This window comes from Scyliorhinus torazame, chromosome 11, assembly GCF_047496885.1.
Source record: "Scyliorhinus torazame isolate Kashiwa2021f chromosome 11, sScyTor2.1, whole genome shotgun sequence".
NCBI classification, from domain to species: Eukaryota; Metazoa; Chordata; class Chondrichthyes; order Carcharhiniformes; family Scyliorhinidae; genus Scyliorhinus; species Scyliorhinus torazame.
Window position 1 is genome coordinate 108337051 of NC_092717.1, and position 18022 is coordinate 108355072.

Sequence of the window (18022 nt, forward strand, 5' to 3'; positions counted from 1 at the left end):
TTCCTCCTTGATCCATTTAGTGTTATTGGCAAAAATAAAGACAATTTTGCTCCTAATTATGGTGCAAATAAACAGCTCGGCTCCATGACCCACAGGGTCAATGTCTTGTTACATTTTCTATTTTTGGTATAATTTACAGCAGAATAGATATTGATGATTTTAAAGTAGTTCAAATATAGTTTGGACTATTTACACCTAATATTCTGTGGTCAGCTCATTAGGATTGTTTCTGTTGCAGATTGATGATGATATACCTATTCGGGTTAATAACGAGCCAGACTAGTTGATAGTCTAGTGGTGCATGAACATTTCTCCAATAGTGATCATTGTATGATCTGCAGTTAAATGTAGTGTTTGCTAGGGAGAAAAGTGAAAAAGATACTTCTAGATTTAGGTAAAACTGAATTCAATATGATGTCACAGAGACTGGCCGCACTAAATTGGGCAAATTTGTAAATGGGTAAAATGAGAAAAGATCAGTGGGAAGTGTTCAGAAAAGAATTTAAAGTGCTTCTAGGCCTTTGGCTAAGATCAAAGGTAAGATCAAGTGTGAGATCAGATGTAATACCTGTTCTTGTCAGCTTGGATCTGGTATGTCTCTTTTGTGGTGACCATGAATTGGATTCAATTTGAATTGGATTTTGGAGCAAGTAAGGAGATGGATTAAGGGCTTGCCCTGTCCACTCTGCACATTGGCTTTGTAACTCTGAAAAAGGGATACATTTTTAAAAACTAATTTACTGTGATACGCACCCTGTTAATACCTCTAAAGGTCAAGAACTCGCCAAAAAAGACAGCTAAAGACAACTGAAGAGACAACATAAAATTATAGAAAAAGCATACCAAAAAAAGCACAGATTCTGGTGAACAGCAAAGATGCAAAGGATGATAAAACCAATAGAAAGTGCTACAAAGGGGGGGTGGAGGGGGGGTGGGGGGGGGGGTTGGATATGAAAAAAACCTTTAAGGGATATCAAAATCAACATAAAAAATGGTTTCAATTACATTAGAAAAGAGAGTGTTCAGGCGCAATGTGATCCCTGAAAAACTGATAATGGAAATATTGTCATTGCAAATACAGAAATGGTAGAAATGACTTTGCATCAGTATTTACAGTGGAGGAAGAGATCAGCATGGCAGACATCCCAAGGTGACTATCATTGAGTCAGGGACTTGCCAAAGTCAACAGAAGCAAAATAATAGTAATGAAGGAAATAATGGTCTGGATTTAATGCAGCCATTACGGCAGGAACCATGGCGACTAGGCTCACTTAATGTTGAGAGACGCCCCACGTTAGCCTCCCAACAGTGGGAGAACCTCCCTTGATTAAGTCAGGGGGCATAATGGGATGACACAACATTCCCTGCCACCTATGGAATGTCAATTAGGCCCATTGATGAACTAAATGATGCGCATTATTCCCGAGGACACTGCAATTTACTGGTGCTTCAGGAATTTAGCAGGATATGGATGGCTTTCCAGTGCCCTCAGAAGGCTGAACACTGAACTCTGTTGGGTTTGCCAGCGGAATTCCAAGGGGCGCAGAGGGATGGGATGAAGGGGGTTGTTATTAGGCACTTAGTAATTGATCGGAAGCCATGGCATCAGGATTTGGAAGGGGCTGGGGTATTGCTGAAAGCCACCCATCTTCCCTTGTTTTCAAACTCCGCCCCACCCTCTCCCATGATCCCCTTCCTGTACTCACTCAGCTTTGGTCTTAGATCCCGTGAAATTCCTAGGCCTCTGGTGTGTGCGGACTCTCCAACTGCCACTGTACTCGCTGGCACTGGTGACGACGACGAGCTGCTTGCCTCTGATTGGCTAGCAGCTCTTGGCAGACAGCACTTTAGCTGCAAGGAGGCCTGATGGTAGCCATGTAGTTAACAGAGTTCTTTGAAAAGTGGGCATACCCAGCTCAATGGCAGTAAAGAGTTACAATTCCCCAGACCGGGTGATTTTAATCTTAGCGGTTTAAAGAAAGTAGGTGAGAACATTGCAGGTGTTCTAAGTATAATCTTGCAAAGTCTCTCAATTGAGGAAACTGTCTTTAAATTGGAAAATTGTGCATGTCACTCCATTATTTTAAAAAAATAAGAGGGAAACCAGGGAATTATAGATCAGTTAACCTAACATCTATTGTTGGAAAATTACTAGTCTATTATTAGGAGTGGCGTGGACATCCAGTGACAGCCATAGAGTGAGTGGTTACACATTTGGTGGCTCCCGTTCGAGTTGGAATTTCTTGGTCCTTTCCCACCCGGTTTAGTGGGTGTTTGTTGGTGTGAGGTGCAGGAGCACTGAGGAATTGCAGTACTTCAACGGTGGGGCTGGTTTATGGCTTACCAGACCAGGAGTGTAACACTTTATTGTCACAAGTAGGCTTACATTAACACTGCAATGAAGTTATTGTGAAAAGCCCCTAGTCGCCATATTCCGGCGCCTGTTCGGGTACACAGAGGGAGAATTCAGAATGTCCAAATTACCTAATAGCATGTCTTTCAGGACTTGTTGGAGGAAACCAGAGCACCCGGAGGAAACCCACGCAGACACGGGGAGAACGTGCAGACTCCACACAGACAGTGACCCAAGCGGGAAATGAACCGGGATCCTGGAGCTGTGAAGTAACAGTGCTAACCACTGTGCTACCGTCTGGCACTCCGGAAGGTGGAAGAGTCAGTGGGGGAACCTGAGCTGGTCTCGCTGGAGATGGTGCTTGTGGCGGATAGCCATATGAGGTTGAGGGAGAAGGTGGAGGACCTCGAGAACCGTTCCAGGAGGCAGAATCGTGGAGCTGCCTGAGGGAATTGAGGGAATGCAGGCAGAAAAGTATGTGGCAAGTATGTTGGATGTGTTGGTGGGGAGGGGATCTTTGACTGTCCCCTGAGGTGGATCAAGCACACAGGAGCTCAGGAGGAGGAGGCTGAAGGTGGGGAAATCACTGAGAGCGATGGTGGTGTGGCTGCATCGTTTACTTGATAAGGAGAAGATATTGAAATGGGCGAAGCAAATGAACAAGTGCACCTGGGAAGGAAACGTGCTGAGGATCTATCTGGATCTGGGTGTGGAGTTGGCCATATAGCAGGCCGATTATCATCAGATCAAGGCTGTCCTCGACAAGGAAGGGGTGAAGTTTGGGGCGTTGTATCCTGCTCGTCTGTGGGTCACACACCAGAATCTAGAGTTTTATTTTGACACATCGGAGGAGGCGAGTGAATTTATGAGAGACCATGGACTGGGAGGTGTGTGAGGACACTGAACTTTGGACATGCTAAAGTAGGGAATGTTATATTTAATAAATATGGGTGTAGAGTGGGTGAGTTGTGTTTTTTGGCTTTTACTGGTTTTAGGGCTATCTGGGTGAAGGGTGATTGTGGGGAAGGGGGGTAGACTCAAGTGGGGGCCATCATGCTAGGCGGTTGGCTAGTTAACGAGTGTGTAGTGGGGGGTCGACTTCTGGAGGAAGTGGGGGAGGGGAAGGGTGGTTGGGTTTTCCTTGTCTTTGATTATAGGGAGGAGCGAGGGGGTTGTGGGAAGGGATGTTGACAGGGTTGTGTTGATGTGGCGCAGTTGGTTCAGAGGCAAAGACATCTTGTGAGGCGGGGCCCGACGGTGAGCGAGGCAAGGACCTTGAGGAGCTGGCTAAAGGAGGGTTTTGGGGGGTGGGGGGGAGTCCCGGTTGATTACGTGGAATGTACAGGGTCAAAAAGTTGTGCGTTTTCACACATTTAAGGTGTTTGAAAGCGGACGTGTTTATTCAGGTGACACACCTGAAGCTGGGGGACCAGACAAGGCTGAGGAAGGGCTGGATGGGACAGGTGTTCTACCCAGGGTGGATATGAAGATGAGGGCGATAGCGGTGATGATCAACAAGAAGGTGGCCTTTGAGGTCGGCAGATTTGTAACCAATCCTCGGGGTAGGTTTGTGAAGGTTAGCGGGAAGCTCGAGGGGATGCCTGTGTTGTTATTGAATGTATATGCCCAAATTAGGATGATGTGGATTTCTTGAGGCGGGTTCTCGGAAGGTTTCAGAGATGTTTAAGGGGAGAGGGGAGATTTTAATACTGTTCTGGATCCTAGGTTGGACCAGTCATGCCCTAGATTCCTGAAGGTTTCGGCTACAGCGAGAGAGTTGTTGGGGTTTATGGAGTGTATGGTGGGGGGCGTGGACCCATGGCGGTTTGAGAGGCTGGGGGCAAAGGAGTGTTCATACTTCTTGCATATACACCAGGTGTATTCCCGGATTGATTTCTTTGTGTTAGACGAGGTGCGGTTGGCGGGGGTGGTAGTATCGGAGTGTTCAGAGGTTGTAGTCTCTGACTATGCGCTGCACTGGTGGATTTGTGGGTGGTGCAGCGGGAGGTTCAACGGCCACAGTTGAGGTTGGATGTGGGGTTATTGGCGGACAAGGGAATTTGTGAGAGAGTGAGGGTGGTCATCCAAAATTATGTGGAGCTGAATGATACAGGTGAGGTTTCTGTCGCCACGCTGTGGGAGGTGCTGAAAAGGGTGGTAAAGGACAAATTTATATTGATTCGGGTGCACAGGGAGAGAGCGGAGCAGCTGAGTTGGTGGAGAATATTCTGAGGGTGGACCAGAGCTATGCGGTGGTGTCTGAGGAGCCATCACTAAAGGAGAGGCAGATGGAGTTTGAGCTGGTGTCCATTGGAAATGCGGTGGGGCAGCTGCGTAGCACCAGAGGGGCGGTTTATGAGTATGGGGAGAAAGTGAGTAGGATGCTTGCGCATCAGTTGAGGAAGCAGGTGGCAGCGAGAGAGAATGGAAGGGTGTGGTATCAGAGCCAAAGGGGGTGAATTGGGTTTTTGAGGCCTCCTATCGATGATTGTATGACTCGGAGCCTCCATTCGGGGATGAAGGGATGAGCTTGTTTTTGGACGGGTTGGAGTTCCCGAGGGATGAGGAGGCGAAGGTGCAGGGATTGGGGGCCTTGAATGGGCGGAGGGAGTTGATGGATTGCGTGGAGGGCAATGCAAGCAGGAAGGCTTTGGGGCCAGATGGGTTCCCAGCTGAATTGTATAGGAAGTTTGGATTGGTGCTGGGGGGCCCTGCTCATTGGGATGTATAATGAGTCGATGGTGAGCGGGGGAGCCGCCGCCAACACCCCCCCCCCCCCCCCCCCCCCCCCCTCCTTCACCTTCTTGCAGGCCTCTATATTGCTCATTTTAAAGAAGGACAAAGACAGGAGCAGTGCGGATCGTACCGCCTGATTTCGCTGTTGAATGTAGACGCAAAGTTGTTGCCGAAGGTGCTGGCATCGAGGATAGAGGATTGTGTGCAGAGGATGATATGAGAGAACCAACCGGGGTTCGTGAAGGGGCGGCAGCTTTCGGCGAATGTATGGATGCTGCTTAATGTTATTATGATGCCCTCAGAGGGCCGGGAAGCGATGGTGGCAGTGGATGCGAAGAAGGTGTTTGATCGAGTTGAATGGGCATGTCAGTTTGAGGTGTTGGGTCGGTTCAGGTTTGGGCAGGGATTTGTGGATTGGGTTTGACTGCTGCACAAGGCACCTCAGGCGAATGTTTTGACGAATAAGGTTAGTTCAGATTACTTTGGGTTACACCATGGATGAAGCAGTGGTGCCCGCTCTCCCCGCTGCTCTTTGTCCTAGCGATATAGCCGTTAGCATTAGTGCTTACGAGATGGAAGGGATTGAGTTGGCAGGGGGAGGCTTCGAACACCGAGTATCTTTGTGCGTAGATGATCTCCTGTTGTATATTTCGGACACGGTTGGGAGCTTCGATTGGATCATGGGGATTCTTGGTGAGTTTGGCCACTTTTCAGGGTACAAGCTGAATATGGGGAAAAGCAAAGTGTTCCAAATTAATGCACGGGGACAGGAGAGGAGGCTGGGAGAATTGCCATTTTGGCTGGTGGGGGTGAGCTCTCACTATCTTGGGACACAGGTGGCGCAGAATTGGGCCCAGCTGCACAAGTTGAACTTGGCGTGGCTGGTGGAGGGAATGAAGGCGGATTTCAAGAGATAGGATGTGAAGACATCATCTTTGGTGGAGTGGGTGTAGATGGCGAAGATGATGGTGCTGCCAAAGTTCAGAATTCAGAATCTCCCTATTTTTGTTCCGAAGTCCTTTGTGTAGGAAGGTGAATGGGTTGATTTTGATGTTATGTGGACAGGAAAGGCTCCACGGTGAGGAGGGTGTACTTGGAGAGGGATCAAAGGTGGGATGGGGGGGGCTAGGCTAAATCTTATCCAGTTTAAATGAGAGCTTCCATGATGGTGTTCGCGATGTCAGGATGAGTCGGGTCTTTTGGGGGGGAAGAGGATAGGTGGGGGCGGGGTGGGGGGCGCGAACAATGTACATATGTTTTGGGCGTGTCCAAGGTTGAGGGGGTTTTGGAAGGGATTTTCGGATGTAATGTCAAAGGTTTTGGGGGTAGAGATAGCTCCAAATCCGAAGGTAGTGATATTTGGAGTGTCAATGGATCCGGGAGTACAGGTGGGGAGAGAGGCTGAAATCATGACCTTTACCTCCCTGATAGCCCCAAGATGCATTTTGCTGTGTTGGCAGGACTCGGAGCAACAAAAGGCAGGGGTTTGGTTGAGCAATTTATCAGAGTTCCTGCATTTGGAAAAAATTAAGTTCGCGATTCGAGAGGTGGAGGAGGGATTCACCTTGAGGTGGAAGCTGTTTATTGACTTCTCTAAGGAGTATTAAGCCATCAGCAGGGCGGTTGTTTATTTTTTGTTGGGGGGGGCGATAAGTTGGAAAAGGGGGCGGTGCCAGGGTGGCAGCGCAATGAGTAGGAACTGTTATTGGGGGGGGGGGGGTACAGGGAAGGGGGAGCGAGTTGTCACTTGTTACCACGGTTGGCTTTTGTATTTTTGTGATTATGTATGTATTTAAAATGCCTTCAATAAATTGCTTTTCAAAAAAAAATTAAGTATAGCGTGACTGAATTGAAAATATTCCGCTTATCAGAGAATGCCAGGAAGGATTTGCAAAGGATAGATCATGCCTGACAAAACTGATTAAAATTTTTGAATGGCGACTGAAATAATGGACCGGAAAATGGACTTCCAGAAGGCATTTGATATAGTCCCCAATAAGTCTCACTGTTGCTGGATCAAAATCCTGGAACTCCCTTCCCAGCAGCATGGTGGGTGTACCTACATCACATAGACTACAGCGATTCAAAAAAGTGGCTCAACATCACCGTCTCAAGGGTTGCCCAGCCAACTAGCAATGCCCACATCCCATGACCAAATTTAAAAAAAATAAGAGACTGCTTGTTAAAGTTGAAGCTCATGGAATTAACGGCAAATTGTCGGCCTTGTTAGAAAATTGCCTGCATGGCAGAAGACAGTAGGGATAATGGACATGTACTATAATTAGTTGGATGTGATTAATGGTGTCTCACAAGGTACTGGGTTGTTCCATCAGAATCCTATATGTTTCAATAAGATCACCTCTCATTCTTCTAAACTCCAAATATATTTATTAATAACTTAGAAGGTAGGATAAAAAACCACGGGCTGAATTCTCTATTTGGGAGTTTTCCGGCCAGGACTGAATAGCGTGCGGTTCACGTACCGTTGAGGGCTCTATTCGGTAAGTGAGTCAGGACATGCAAATTGGCCATCACTCTGCCACCAAGAATTGAAAACAATTCCTGGCCAGCGGGCTGTGTAATTGCTGGGGCCGGAATTAACGCTAGAAATCCCAACAGCTGGTGTTGTTTTTAAGCGCTTCAGTTACCATACGCTCACCGCAGCCACAAAGAGGGCTCACAGAAGACCCCCCCCGAGGTCAGGATCTGAGGTGGACCCACTGCTCAATGCCAATGAGGAGAGGAGGGACATCCTCTTCCCCAGGATGGGCCGCAGACTGAAGCCTCTCCTGAACAGCACCTAGGAGGGAGTGGCAGAGGCATTCAGCACTGCCAGCCTCACCAGGTGGAGACAGCTGGTGATCCTGAGGGGTGGCGGGTCACTGGTGAAACCTCTGCCCTGAGAGGGGCAGAGAACCAGGAAGGGTTCCAAAGGCCATAGTGCAGGTGTCCTCTGGTTGGAGTAAACTCTGTTAATCCCCAGCTTCCTCTGCAGTGGGGCAAAGCTTCTGAGGAGGGACAGTACCTGGTGGGGCCACTGATTCAGCTTGGCCGCGCCCATCCCCTTGATGATACAGCGAGGGTAAGGGGGTTTCCAGAAGGGTGGCCTGGGAGGGATCCCACATCACCAGAGGCTCTCTGACCATTTCCAGGACACTGTGAGCAGTAAGCATTGTGAGTAAGCCTGTAAGTAGCACCAGAGAGTTGCGTTTAAATCACAGACTGCAGTAACAGTCACGAGGGGGATACCCCCGCGTCCACAGACTTGGCACCAAGTTGTTCCCTGCTACTGCTCCCAGCTGGGCAGCCACCCCCAGTAAGCCGGACAATGTTTGAGACTTTTTTAGAGGTTCTTTTAGCCTCCTGCTCCCTCCCAGGAGTCAAGTCCCCACTTATAAAAACTTGCACCAATCCATGCCCGTGAGATTTCTGCTAAGAGGGGTGGCACAACACGGTTGGGGGCGGGGGGGAGCGGAGCATGAAGTGTCCAAGTTGCTTATGATATTTGAATCCATGCAAATGACAGTTTTGTGTGGACCTGCCGGCAAGGAGTTCAAAATTCAATAAGGCCGCCAGCATTATCGGACTGGAGCATGCTGTTGGAATCGGCGCCGGGCATAAAGCTGAATTTTTCCATTTCGCACAATTTTCTGCCCGATCGGAATTCTCACTGCCGGCATCGCAAAACGGAGAATTCAGTCCCACATATCCAGATTTGCCGATGACACAGATATAGGCAGCACTGTTGAGCTGTGTTATGTAAAATGGTAGCCATGATGTGGAGATGCCGGCGTTGGACTGGGGTGCGCACGGTAAGAAGTCTTACAACACCAGGTTAAAGTCCAACAGGATTGTTTCGAATCACTAGCTTTTGAATGGATAGACAATACTATGGCAAATCGATATCAGTGAAGGCAAATGTGAGGTCATCCACTTTGGACCAATTAAGGACAGGGAAGAGTACATTCAAAATGGTGAGAATGTAGAAGCAGCGGAGGTCCAAACAGATCTGCGGTCCAGGTACATAGATCATTAAAATGTGATGAACCAGAGGACACCAATTTAAGGTGTTTGGTTGAAGAACCAATGGTGACATGAGAAAAAGCTTTTATGTGCAGTGAGTGGTTAGGATCTGCAATGCACTGCCTGATAACAGTGGTAGAGGCAGATTCAGTCATGGTTTTCAAAAGGAAATTGGATATGCACCTGGAGAGAAAATAAATTGCAGAGCTATGGGGAAAGGGAGGGGAAGTGAGATGTTCGATCTTAAGAAATGGAAGCTGGAGTATGCCATTCAGCCCATGTCATTCAGCCTAACGTGCTGCTCTGCTATTCAATAAGATCGTGGCTGATCTGACTGCATCCTTAACTCCACTTTCCCGCTTATCCCCACCAGACTGGTTTAGCACAGTGGGCTAAACAGTTGACTTGTAATGCAGAACAACGCCAGGAGTGCGGGTTCAATTCCCGCACCGGCCTCCCTGAACAGGCGCCGGAATGTGGCGACTAGGGGCTTTTCATAGTAACTTCATTGAAGCCTACTTGTGACAATAAGCGATTATTATTATTATATCACCTCTGACTACCTTTTTGATCAAATTCAGCCTTGAATACATTCAATGTTTCAGCCTCCTACTCTGGGAAGAGAATGTTAAAGTCTAATGGACTTCTGAGAGTAAACGTTCATCCTCATCTCCATCTTAAATGGGAGACTCTTTATTTTTAAAGTGTGTCCCCTAGTTTTACACAACCCACAAGGGGAAACATCCTCTTAGCATCCACCCTGTCAAGCTCCCTCAGAATCTTATAGGCGCGATTTAATGGAAAAGTTTCATGGTCATGAGCGGGAACTGCCGCAAGCTTCCCGACGCTCGACCCGACAAGTCGCCACTGGTATCAAACGTTAATTGGTCCATTTAAAGAGACCCCGGGGCTTCAAACCGCAAATGACGATTCCACCTGCTCCCCGCCAACAAGCGGAGAACAGCACTTGAACCAATCCCGCAGAGCAAACCACACAGCTCGCAGCCAAGCCACCGAGGAGACCAGCCCCACGATTCGGGTTCCCGACTTGGTCAGATTGGTGGACATGGTCGAGTGCACATGGGATGCCCTGTTTCCCTGAGGGGCTCGGAGAGTCAATCACAGGGCAGCCAGTGTCCCTGCGGGAGGTGGCAGCGGTCGTCAGCTTGGGGAGCATCACCAGGAGGACTGGCACCCAGTGCCGTAAGAAGATCAGCAACCTCCACAGGGCTACGCTGGTGAGTTGGCACCGGACCCCCTCGCACCGGCCTCACCCGCCACCCAGAGGTGAAGATCTACGGCTGCCACCCAATGACCCTTCACACTTGAGTTGTTAATGCCATACGGAATGATCCATCCCTCCCACTGACCCACATGTCCATTATCCTGCAGGATCTCCATCTGACGGTGCCGAACCCATCCGGGTGGTATGCCCCCTGCAGCCTCCCATAAGCAGACTTCGGAGGGGAGCTCCGAGGAGACCCCCATATTCGCGGCACATCTGTCTTCCACACCCGCTACCAACGCAGAGACAGACATCTCAGTTGGCGACATTAGTGGTCAGGCTTCTGGGGCATATTCTGGTGAGCACCACACAGTTGCTGATGCACATCAGGTGGAAGCAAGAACGCCCAGGTGAGACAGCAGTCGTTGGTCTGTTGGATCCCAGGACCCAGCTGGGTCCCAGGCAGATGCTGAGCTTCTGGACCAGGTTTACCGGAACTGATGCAGATGTTAGATTGTGGCCGTGATATTCAGAGGGGGGGTCAGCAACACTCCAGCAGGTCCAGAGCCGATCGGAGGAGTCCCAGAGGCTCCGATGCTGGAAATAGCAGTGGCAATGCATGGCACCGAGGCCAACACAGCTAGGGTGGCGACGGCAGTGGAGAGCCTGGTACACAACGTCAGCAGCATGGATGGTGGCGTCCAAGGTGTTGCTCACTCAGTGACGGCCATCGCTGAGTAACCCGTCAGCATGTCCGAGCCGCTGGGGACATATCCCAGGGGCCATCATCAGTTTCCCCCCCCGAAGCAGGTATCCTCCTCCTCCGCCTGGTGCCAAGTCCGCGAGGACATGGCACAGAAGCTGCACCGTCCCCTTGTCGAGGCGCAGCCTCCTGCGGCACACGCGGTCCGTCGTCTGTTCGAAAGACCAGCGTCGCCTGTATACCTTGTACACTGATGGGCGGCCGGGTCCTCAGGGTGTGGGGCGGAGCCCTGCACATGGGCCCCACCTCGGACCTCTGTCAACGCTGCTGCCACCGCCTTCTCCAGCGTCTGGCCACCTGATCTGCCAGCAGCACCGCGAGGGCAGCCTCCCAAGGGGTCCAAGATATCATCCATCTCGTATAATATCTGGAAGGAACTGGGGAGGGAGAGAGACTGACGACCAGCAGTGTCTTCCACCCCGGGACCCTCCTCCCCACATCCACTGCCATCCAGCATGACCTAACCACGCATCCCCGGCTGCTGCGGGGGCCCCTGGTCACCAGACACCTGCATGTAACATTTCCTGGACCGGGTGCTGGTCCCCTCCCCAGTGCATGCATGTTTTTTCATGTATGGAACGATCTGGCTGGACTGTACGCAGAACAATACTTTTCACTGTACCTGGGTACATGTGACAATAAACCAAATTCAATTCAATTCAAAAACGTTTCTCCACGTAAAGGGTGATGAAATTTAGGTACTTTCCTCCACAAATGGCAATTGATGCCAGATCAATTGTAAATTCTAAATCTGAGATTGATTGTTAATCAAAAGTAGTGAGGGATATGGGGCGATGGTGGGTATATGGAGTTAAGTTACAGATCAGCCATGACCTCTCTAAATGGTGGAATAGGCTTGAGGAACTAAATGGTCTACACTGGTTCATACGTTCCTCAATGTCCCCTGGGGGTACTAGGGAAAAAACGCTTATACCAATTAACATAGGAAAGGAAAAATTGCAAATGATTCAGATGTGATTGAAATAAACTTTTCTTAATATTACTCTGCCCTTTATATGACTCCCAGAACAATTAGACTGCCACTCAACGATCTGGGCATTGATTCACATGGCTGTCACTAATGTCTGCCTAAATCTACCTATCGTCAGCAAAAAAAAAAATTGTTGCGTGTAATTCCATTTGAAAGGCATAATGAATGAGCAAACTCAGTGTTTTCTTTGGAGAAGGAATGATGGCAGTAACAACTCATTTTGTTTTTATTCCAGCCCTTCGCTTACAATGGCACACAGAAATCTAACAGGTGGCTGCAATGTTAACTGTGCGTGCAGAATCCATGAGTATGAGCCTGTCTGTGGATCAGATGGGATCACATACTTCAGTCCTTGCTTGGCTGGCTGCTCAAACGTGGTGAATGAAAGCACAGGGGTGAGTGACTGTTACCACAAGATTGTGAATGTCAAAATAACATTCTCATATGTCTGATAAACACACGCACAGCAGAATCACACTGTGGTAGGGTGGAAGTCCCGCTTGCTAAGATTCGCTGATCAGTCAGAGGCCAGCAGTACTTCTGTGTTCAGCAGCACAACTGGGAGAGGCTGGCTGCTGTTGGTACAACATCCACCTGGGCCTCAGATCAAGGATGGACCCAGGGACGGTGCCAGCAGAACTGGCTTACGGGAATGGGGTGTGAGGGCAGCAAGGCCAGGGTCACTCTTGGCAAACCCTCCCTTCCTGATGCAGGGTCCCTCGACTAGGCATTGAGTACTTTTGAATGAGGGATCCCGCCCATCCTCCTCAGCCCCAAGGCCTGCATGAAAACACACCAGGGTTTGTGTGTAATGGCCCATCCCCACCCCCGCCCACCTCTGGGTTAATACCAGTGGCAGCAAGATGAGGCCCATAAGTGGGCCTTAATTGGCAACATGGCAGGAAAGCCAATCTTGGGTCCTCTCACTCCGTATTCAATAAGGGTGGAAACCGGAAGGTGGCATGGTCCCCACTCCCAGCCTCCCAACTGATTAAATGTCCTCCGCCACCAGACTCAGCACGGGCAGGGACACAGGTTTCTGCCCATAATTTAGGGAAATGTAAAATTATCCAAGTTGGTCAGAAGAATCGAAAAGCTGAATATTTTTTAAAAGGTGCAATGCTAGAAAGTGTTGGTATTCAAAGGAATTTTGGCAGCCCCTGTAAACAGAAATTAATATGTATGCGCAGTGACAAACTAGGGAGGTCTTGTGATGCATTGCATAGCACCCCTCCCTTTAAGCCAGAAGGTCTGGATTTGCGTCCCACCCCAGGACTTGATAGCCAAGGAAGGCGTGTTCATAATGCGGCCAACAGTTTGAGTATCAAGCTGCAAGATCCGTCCGACACATGCCACTGGCTGGCGATTAGAGTGGGAGAGACTGCCGGTCAGCCATGCTTGATGCGGCGTGGATCCCTCAAGCTATTAACCTCTGACAACCTGTTTAGAGTGCTTTCCTATGAAGAGACATTGAGTAGAATGAGCCTCTTATAGTCTCTGGAGTTTAGAAAAATGAAAGATAATCTAATTGCAACGTGTAAAATTCTTACCCTCTACTCAGTCAAGCCCCCTGTGAGGTTGTTTCCTCTGCCTGGAGAATCTGGAACTAGAGAGTTACAACCTCAGATGAAGGGGTTTGTCATGAAAAGAAGTGTCTTCACTGAAGAGTGTTAAAATCTTTGAAACTGACTTGAGGGACCGATTGGCCAACAGCTATTCCTGTAAATTCAATCACTATTAGGCATGTAGAAATTGAGACAAGTGGGCAGAGAAGTCTAGTTTTAAGTCCTAGATCTAGCAGTTGTATGGTATATCAATTCAAAGGTTGGGTGTTGATTCATGTGCTCTCTTTTATACTGTAGTCACCTTGTTGACATTTCTCTCTGCACTTTAACAGAATATTGTTTTTTTTTATCTGGAGATGCTGCTAGGTGGTGATCTATGAAAGTATATGCTGCTTTTAGTTTGTTCAATTATGTGGTGCAAAGGAGAATATTTACTGATGCTGTTAAAGAGTTAACTACTGACTGATTTAGGGTAAATGGGAATCAATAATATCCAATGTGTAAAGGTGGATATAACATAGTTTAAAAGGCAAACTATTGACTGAGGTAGTGTAACAGTGGATTTCCTTCCAAGAATAGAAATTTTCATTTATAATTGAATGAAGTCAGAAGTTTCTGATATTTTCTTAAGAGATTGGTTTACTGATGTGGATGTGTATTGTAGGAAAAGGGTTGAATGATGTTACAAAACAGCTGTATTAGGAATGTTCTTAGTGCCTTCCGCAATAGCTGTATCAACAATTCGTGCTGTGACTGAGGGTAGACTGTAATTAACTTCAAGCAGTGATCCTTCCTAAGTCTCGTATTTTGTTTTACAGATGAGGAACTACACTGACTGCGCCTGTGTTCAAAGCCGGCAGGTGATAACCCCGCCGACAGTCGGTCAGAGAAATCAGCTCCGATTGGTTATTGTGAAAACATATTTGAATGAGAATGGCTATGCAGTGTCTGGCAGGTGTGAGCGGACGTGCAATACATTGATCCCTTTTCTGATATTCCTGTTCATCGTCACGTTAATAACAGCTTGTGCACAGCCATCAGTAATCATAGTAACACTCAGGTAAGAGCCAACTGGGCATGTCAGTTCAGGAGGTATTGGAAGAATATACTCAGTAATATGTTTATTGTCACATGATGTCTTGGTGCAACTTTTGGTGCAGATGTGACATTTTAATGATCCCAATGTGTGGCATGAAGCAAGGAGCATCCATTTAGAAAATTCCTGAAGTAAATATTCCAAGCCTCATTTGAAATGGAATGAACACATTTTGTGTCTCTCTGTTTGGGTTGATTTCGTCGACATGTATTTGCTGCTGACTGCAGTGCAATGAAGTAAGGATGTAAGAACAAACAGCTATTGTGTGCCTGTCATGTGAGAGTACCTTTAAGAAATGGGTGTTTATAAATAGGTGTGTATATAAATATCTGTAGTGAGAGTACCTTTAAGAAATGGGTGTTTACTACTGCAGTGATGTCAGAGTGTGGGTGGAGCTGGGCTGTCTGTCAGTTTTTTACTTTCGTTTTTGAGCAGGCTGCAGGGTGTGTTTTAGTTTTGTTTTCAGTGTTGGGGCTGAAGCCAGACCAAGCAGGTGTACTGCTGTTCTCTCTGCCATCAAAAGAGTATCTCTTGATCATTTGGTGAATTCAGAATTATTAATGTTCTCAGTAGTGAATGTAAACCTAATGTGCTTCTGGTAAAAGATGCTTTTAAGTCGTATGGATGTTAAAAGGAAAGCTTCAAGGATTACTTAGTGCTGTAGTCTTTGAGGGTTGTATTTGAATTGATGGTTGCTAAGATGTTCACTGTATGTTTTAAAAAGGTGAACTTGAGTTCATAGAATAAACATTGTTTTGCTTTAAAAAATACTTTTCCATTTCTGCTGTACCACACCTGTAGAGTGGGCCGTGTGCTCCCCATACCACAATCTATTAAAAATTGTGGGTCAGGTGAACTCCATGACACACTTTGGGGTTCTCGAAACCCTGGCCCATAACAGTGCCACTCAAGGTATCCATGGCAATTGCTGTCACTGACATTTTATTTTTAACCATGAAATTATTTTCAACTGAATTATCCAGGAGTTGCACAGGGGCAAGTATTTCCCATTCCAACTTGCCTAAAGCTAAAGTTTTGATAATCTACAGGCCATTGCTCCTTTAGCAAACATTCTAGAATCATAGAAGCATGGAATGATTATAGCACACAAGAGATCATTTGGCTCATTATATCTGTACGAGCTCTCAGCAAGAGCTAATCCCACTCCCCCAACCTTTTCCCTGGAGCCCTGCAAATGTTTTTCTCTTCAGATAATTAGCCAATTCTCATTCGAAAGCCACTCTCAGACAATGTCTTCCAGATCCTAACCATTCTCTGCATAAAGATGTTTTTTCCTCTAGTTCTTGACTATTCCTCCATTCGGATCAGTTTCTCCCTATCTAATCTGTCCAAACCCCTCATAATTTTGGACACCTTTATTTCTTCTTACCTTCCCCTTCTTTGCAGAGAAAAGCCCAGCTTTGTCAATCTATCGTTGTAACTGAAGTCTCTCACCCCTTGAATCACTCTTGTAAATTTTTCTTCCACTCTCTCTAATGCCTCTTTCACATCCTTCCTAACGTGCAGTGCCCAGAAGAGGGTACGATACCCCAGTTGAGGCTGACCTAGATTCACCATAACTTCCTTGCTTTTGCACTCTATGCCTCTGTTGAAAAAGCTCAGACACCGTATGCCATCACCGTTCCAACCTCGACTTAATCAGGCTGAAGCAGGATGTTGATGAGACCCCCCACATGGTACCCTCCCACTCGATTAAATGCTCCTCCCCATCCAAATATGCTTTGGGGGAGGGTATTACATTCCACCCATTGTTACCGGGTTTATCCTTGTACCTTTATTGAAGCAGAATGTAACATTTACAATTTTCCAGTCCTCTGGCACCACCCTGTATGTAGGGAGGATGATAAAATTATGGTTAGTGCCTCCTCAATTTACAGCCATACTTCCCTCAGTATTCTTGAGTGCAGTTCATCTGGTCCCGGTGACTTATCAACTTCAATACAGCTTGTCCTTCTAATAACACCTCTTTTTCAACTTGTCCATTGATCCAACTACCTCCTCTGAACTTTGTGCATTCAACCTGGTTCTCAGTTGTATTATCAACTTGTCATCTGTCATACACACCTTTTTTCTGCAGCATCTCATTCTCTTATCTCATTCATCATCCAGGCAGCTCTGACTTTGTTGTAACTTTCCCCCTCGTGGGAATGCACCTCAACTGTACTTTTACTGATCTCCTCTATAAAGACAGCTTATTGTTCTGTTACAGTTTTGCCTGTCAATCTTTGTTTTCAATTTACCTAGGCCAGATGTGTTCCACCCATTAAAATTGGTCATTCCCCAATTAATTATATTCACTCTGGGTTTCTCTTTAAATATTTCCACAGCTACCCTAAAACTTATGATCCGTGATCATTGTTGCCTCTTCTTCTTCGGCAATCACTCGCTAACGAGTGTGATTGTCCACCTAAGAAACACTCATGGTCTCTCTGAGTCCTTGTGTGGCTGGTGAGCCCGATCCTAGAGCTGGATCTTCGACCACACACCTGGCAGTGTGTTTCCAGGAGGTGAGGTCAGTCCTTGGACTCGATCGCTGATATTCCTTTCTCAGGTTTCTGTTCTGGCCTCTGGCCGTTGAGCGTACTCGAAGAACTGTGTCCCTTCAATCAAGAGATTCCTCTAAGTAGGTGTCTTCTGAGAAATGTTCTCCCGGGCATTGACGTCTATGTTGCATTTCTTGAGTTAAGCCTTCAGGGTGTCTTTGAAATGCTTCCTTTGTCATCCTCTTGTTTGGGAGCCTTCCTTGAGCTGGGCAAAGAAAGTTTGTTTTGGCAGCCGAGACTCTGACATCGTAAGCACTTGGCCGGCCCAATGGAGTTGGTTTCGGAAGATCATGGCCTTGATGCTGGTGCCCTTGGTTCCTTCAAGGACACTGATGTTAGTACGCCTGTCCTCCCAGCTGATGCGGGGAATCAGTCTCAGATGGTACCTCTCCAGAGCCTTGAGGTGGCTTCTGTACGTAGTTCAAGTTTCTGATCCGGAGAGAAGAATTATGAGGATGACTGCCCTGTACATGAGGATCTTGCTGTCAGCATTAATGTCATTGTCATCAAAGACTCTCGCCCTTAGGTATCCGAAGGAGGTGCTTGTGGATTGGATACAATGTTGGATCTCAGCATCGATGTCAGTCTTAGATGAGAGGTGGCCCCTCAGGTAGGGAATGCTCGACGTTTCGTAGGGTTTCCCTATTGATATTGATGGAGGGAGAGACTGTATCTTTCCTTGGGGTGGATTCTTCTGTGTACTTCT

At 47.5% G+C, this 18022-nt stretch overlaps 1 protein-coding gene across 1 annotated transcript in view; it reads left to right on the top strand.

Annotated features, from left to right (window-relative positions):
- slco5a1 (solute carrier organic anion transporter family member 5A1) overlaps positions 1–18022 on the top strand; it is a 300251-nt gene that overhangs the window by 239452 nt on the left and 42777 nt on the right. The window contains exons 6-7 of the mRNA XM_072467599.1: positions 12327–12486; positions 14475–14716. Coding sequence (XP_072323700.1) covers positions 12327–12486; positions 14475–14716 — 402 coding nt within the window. The remainder of the gene's footprint in view (positions 1–12326; positions 12487–14474; positions 14717–18022) is intronic.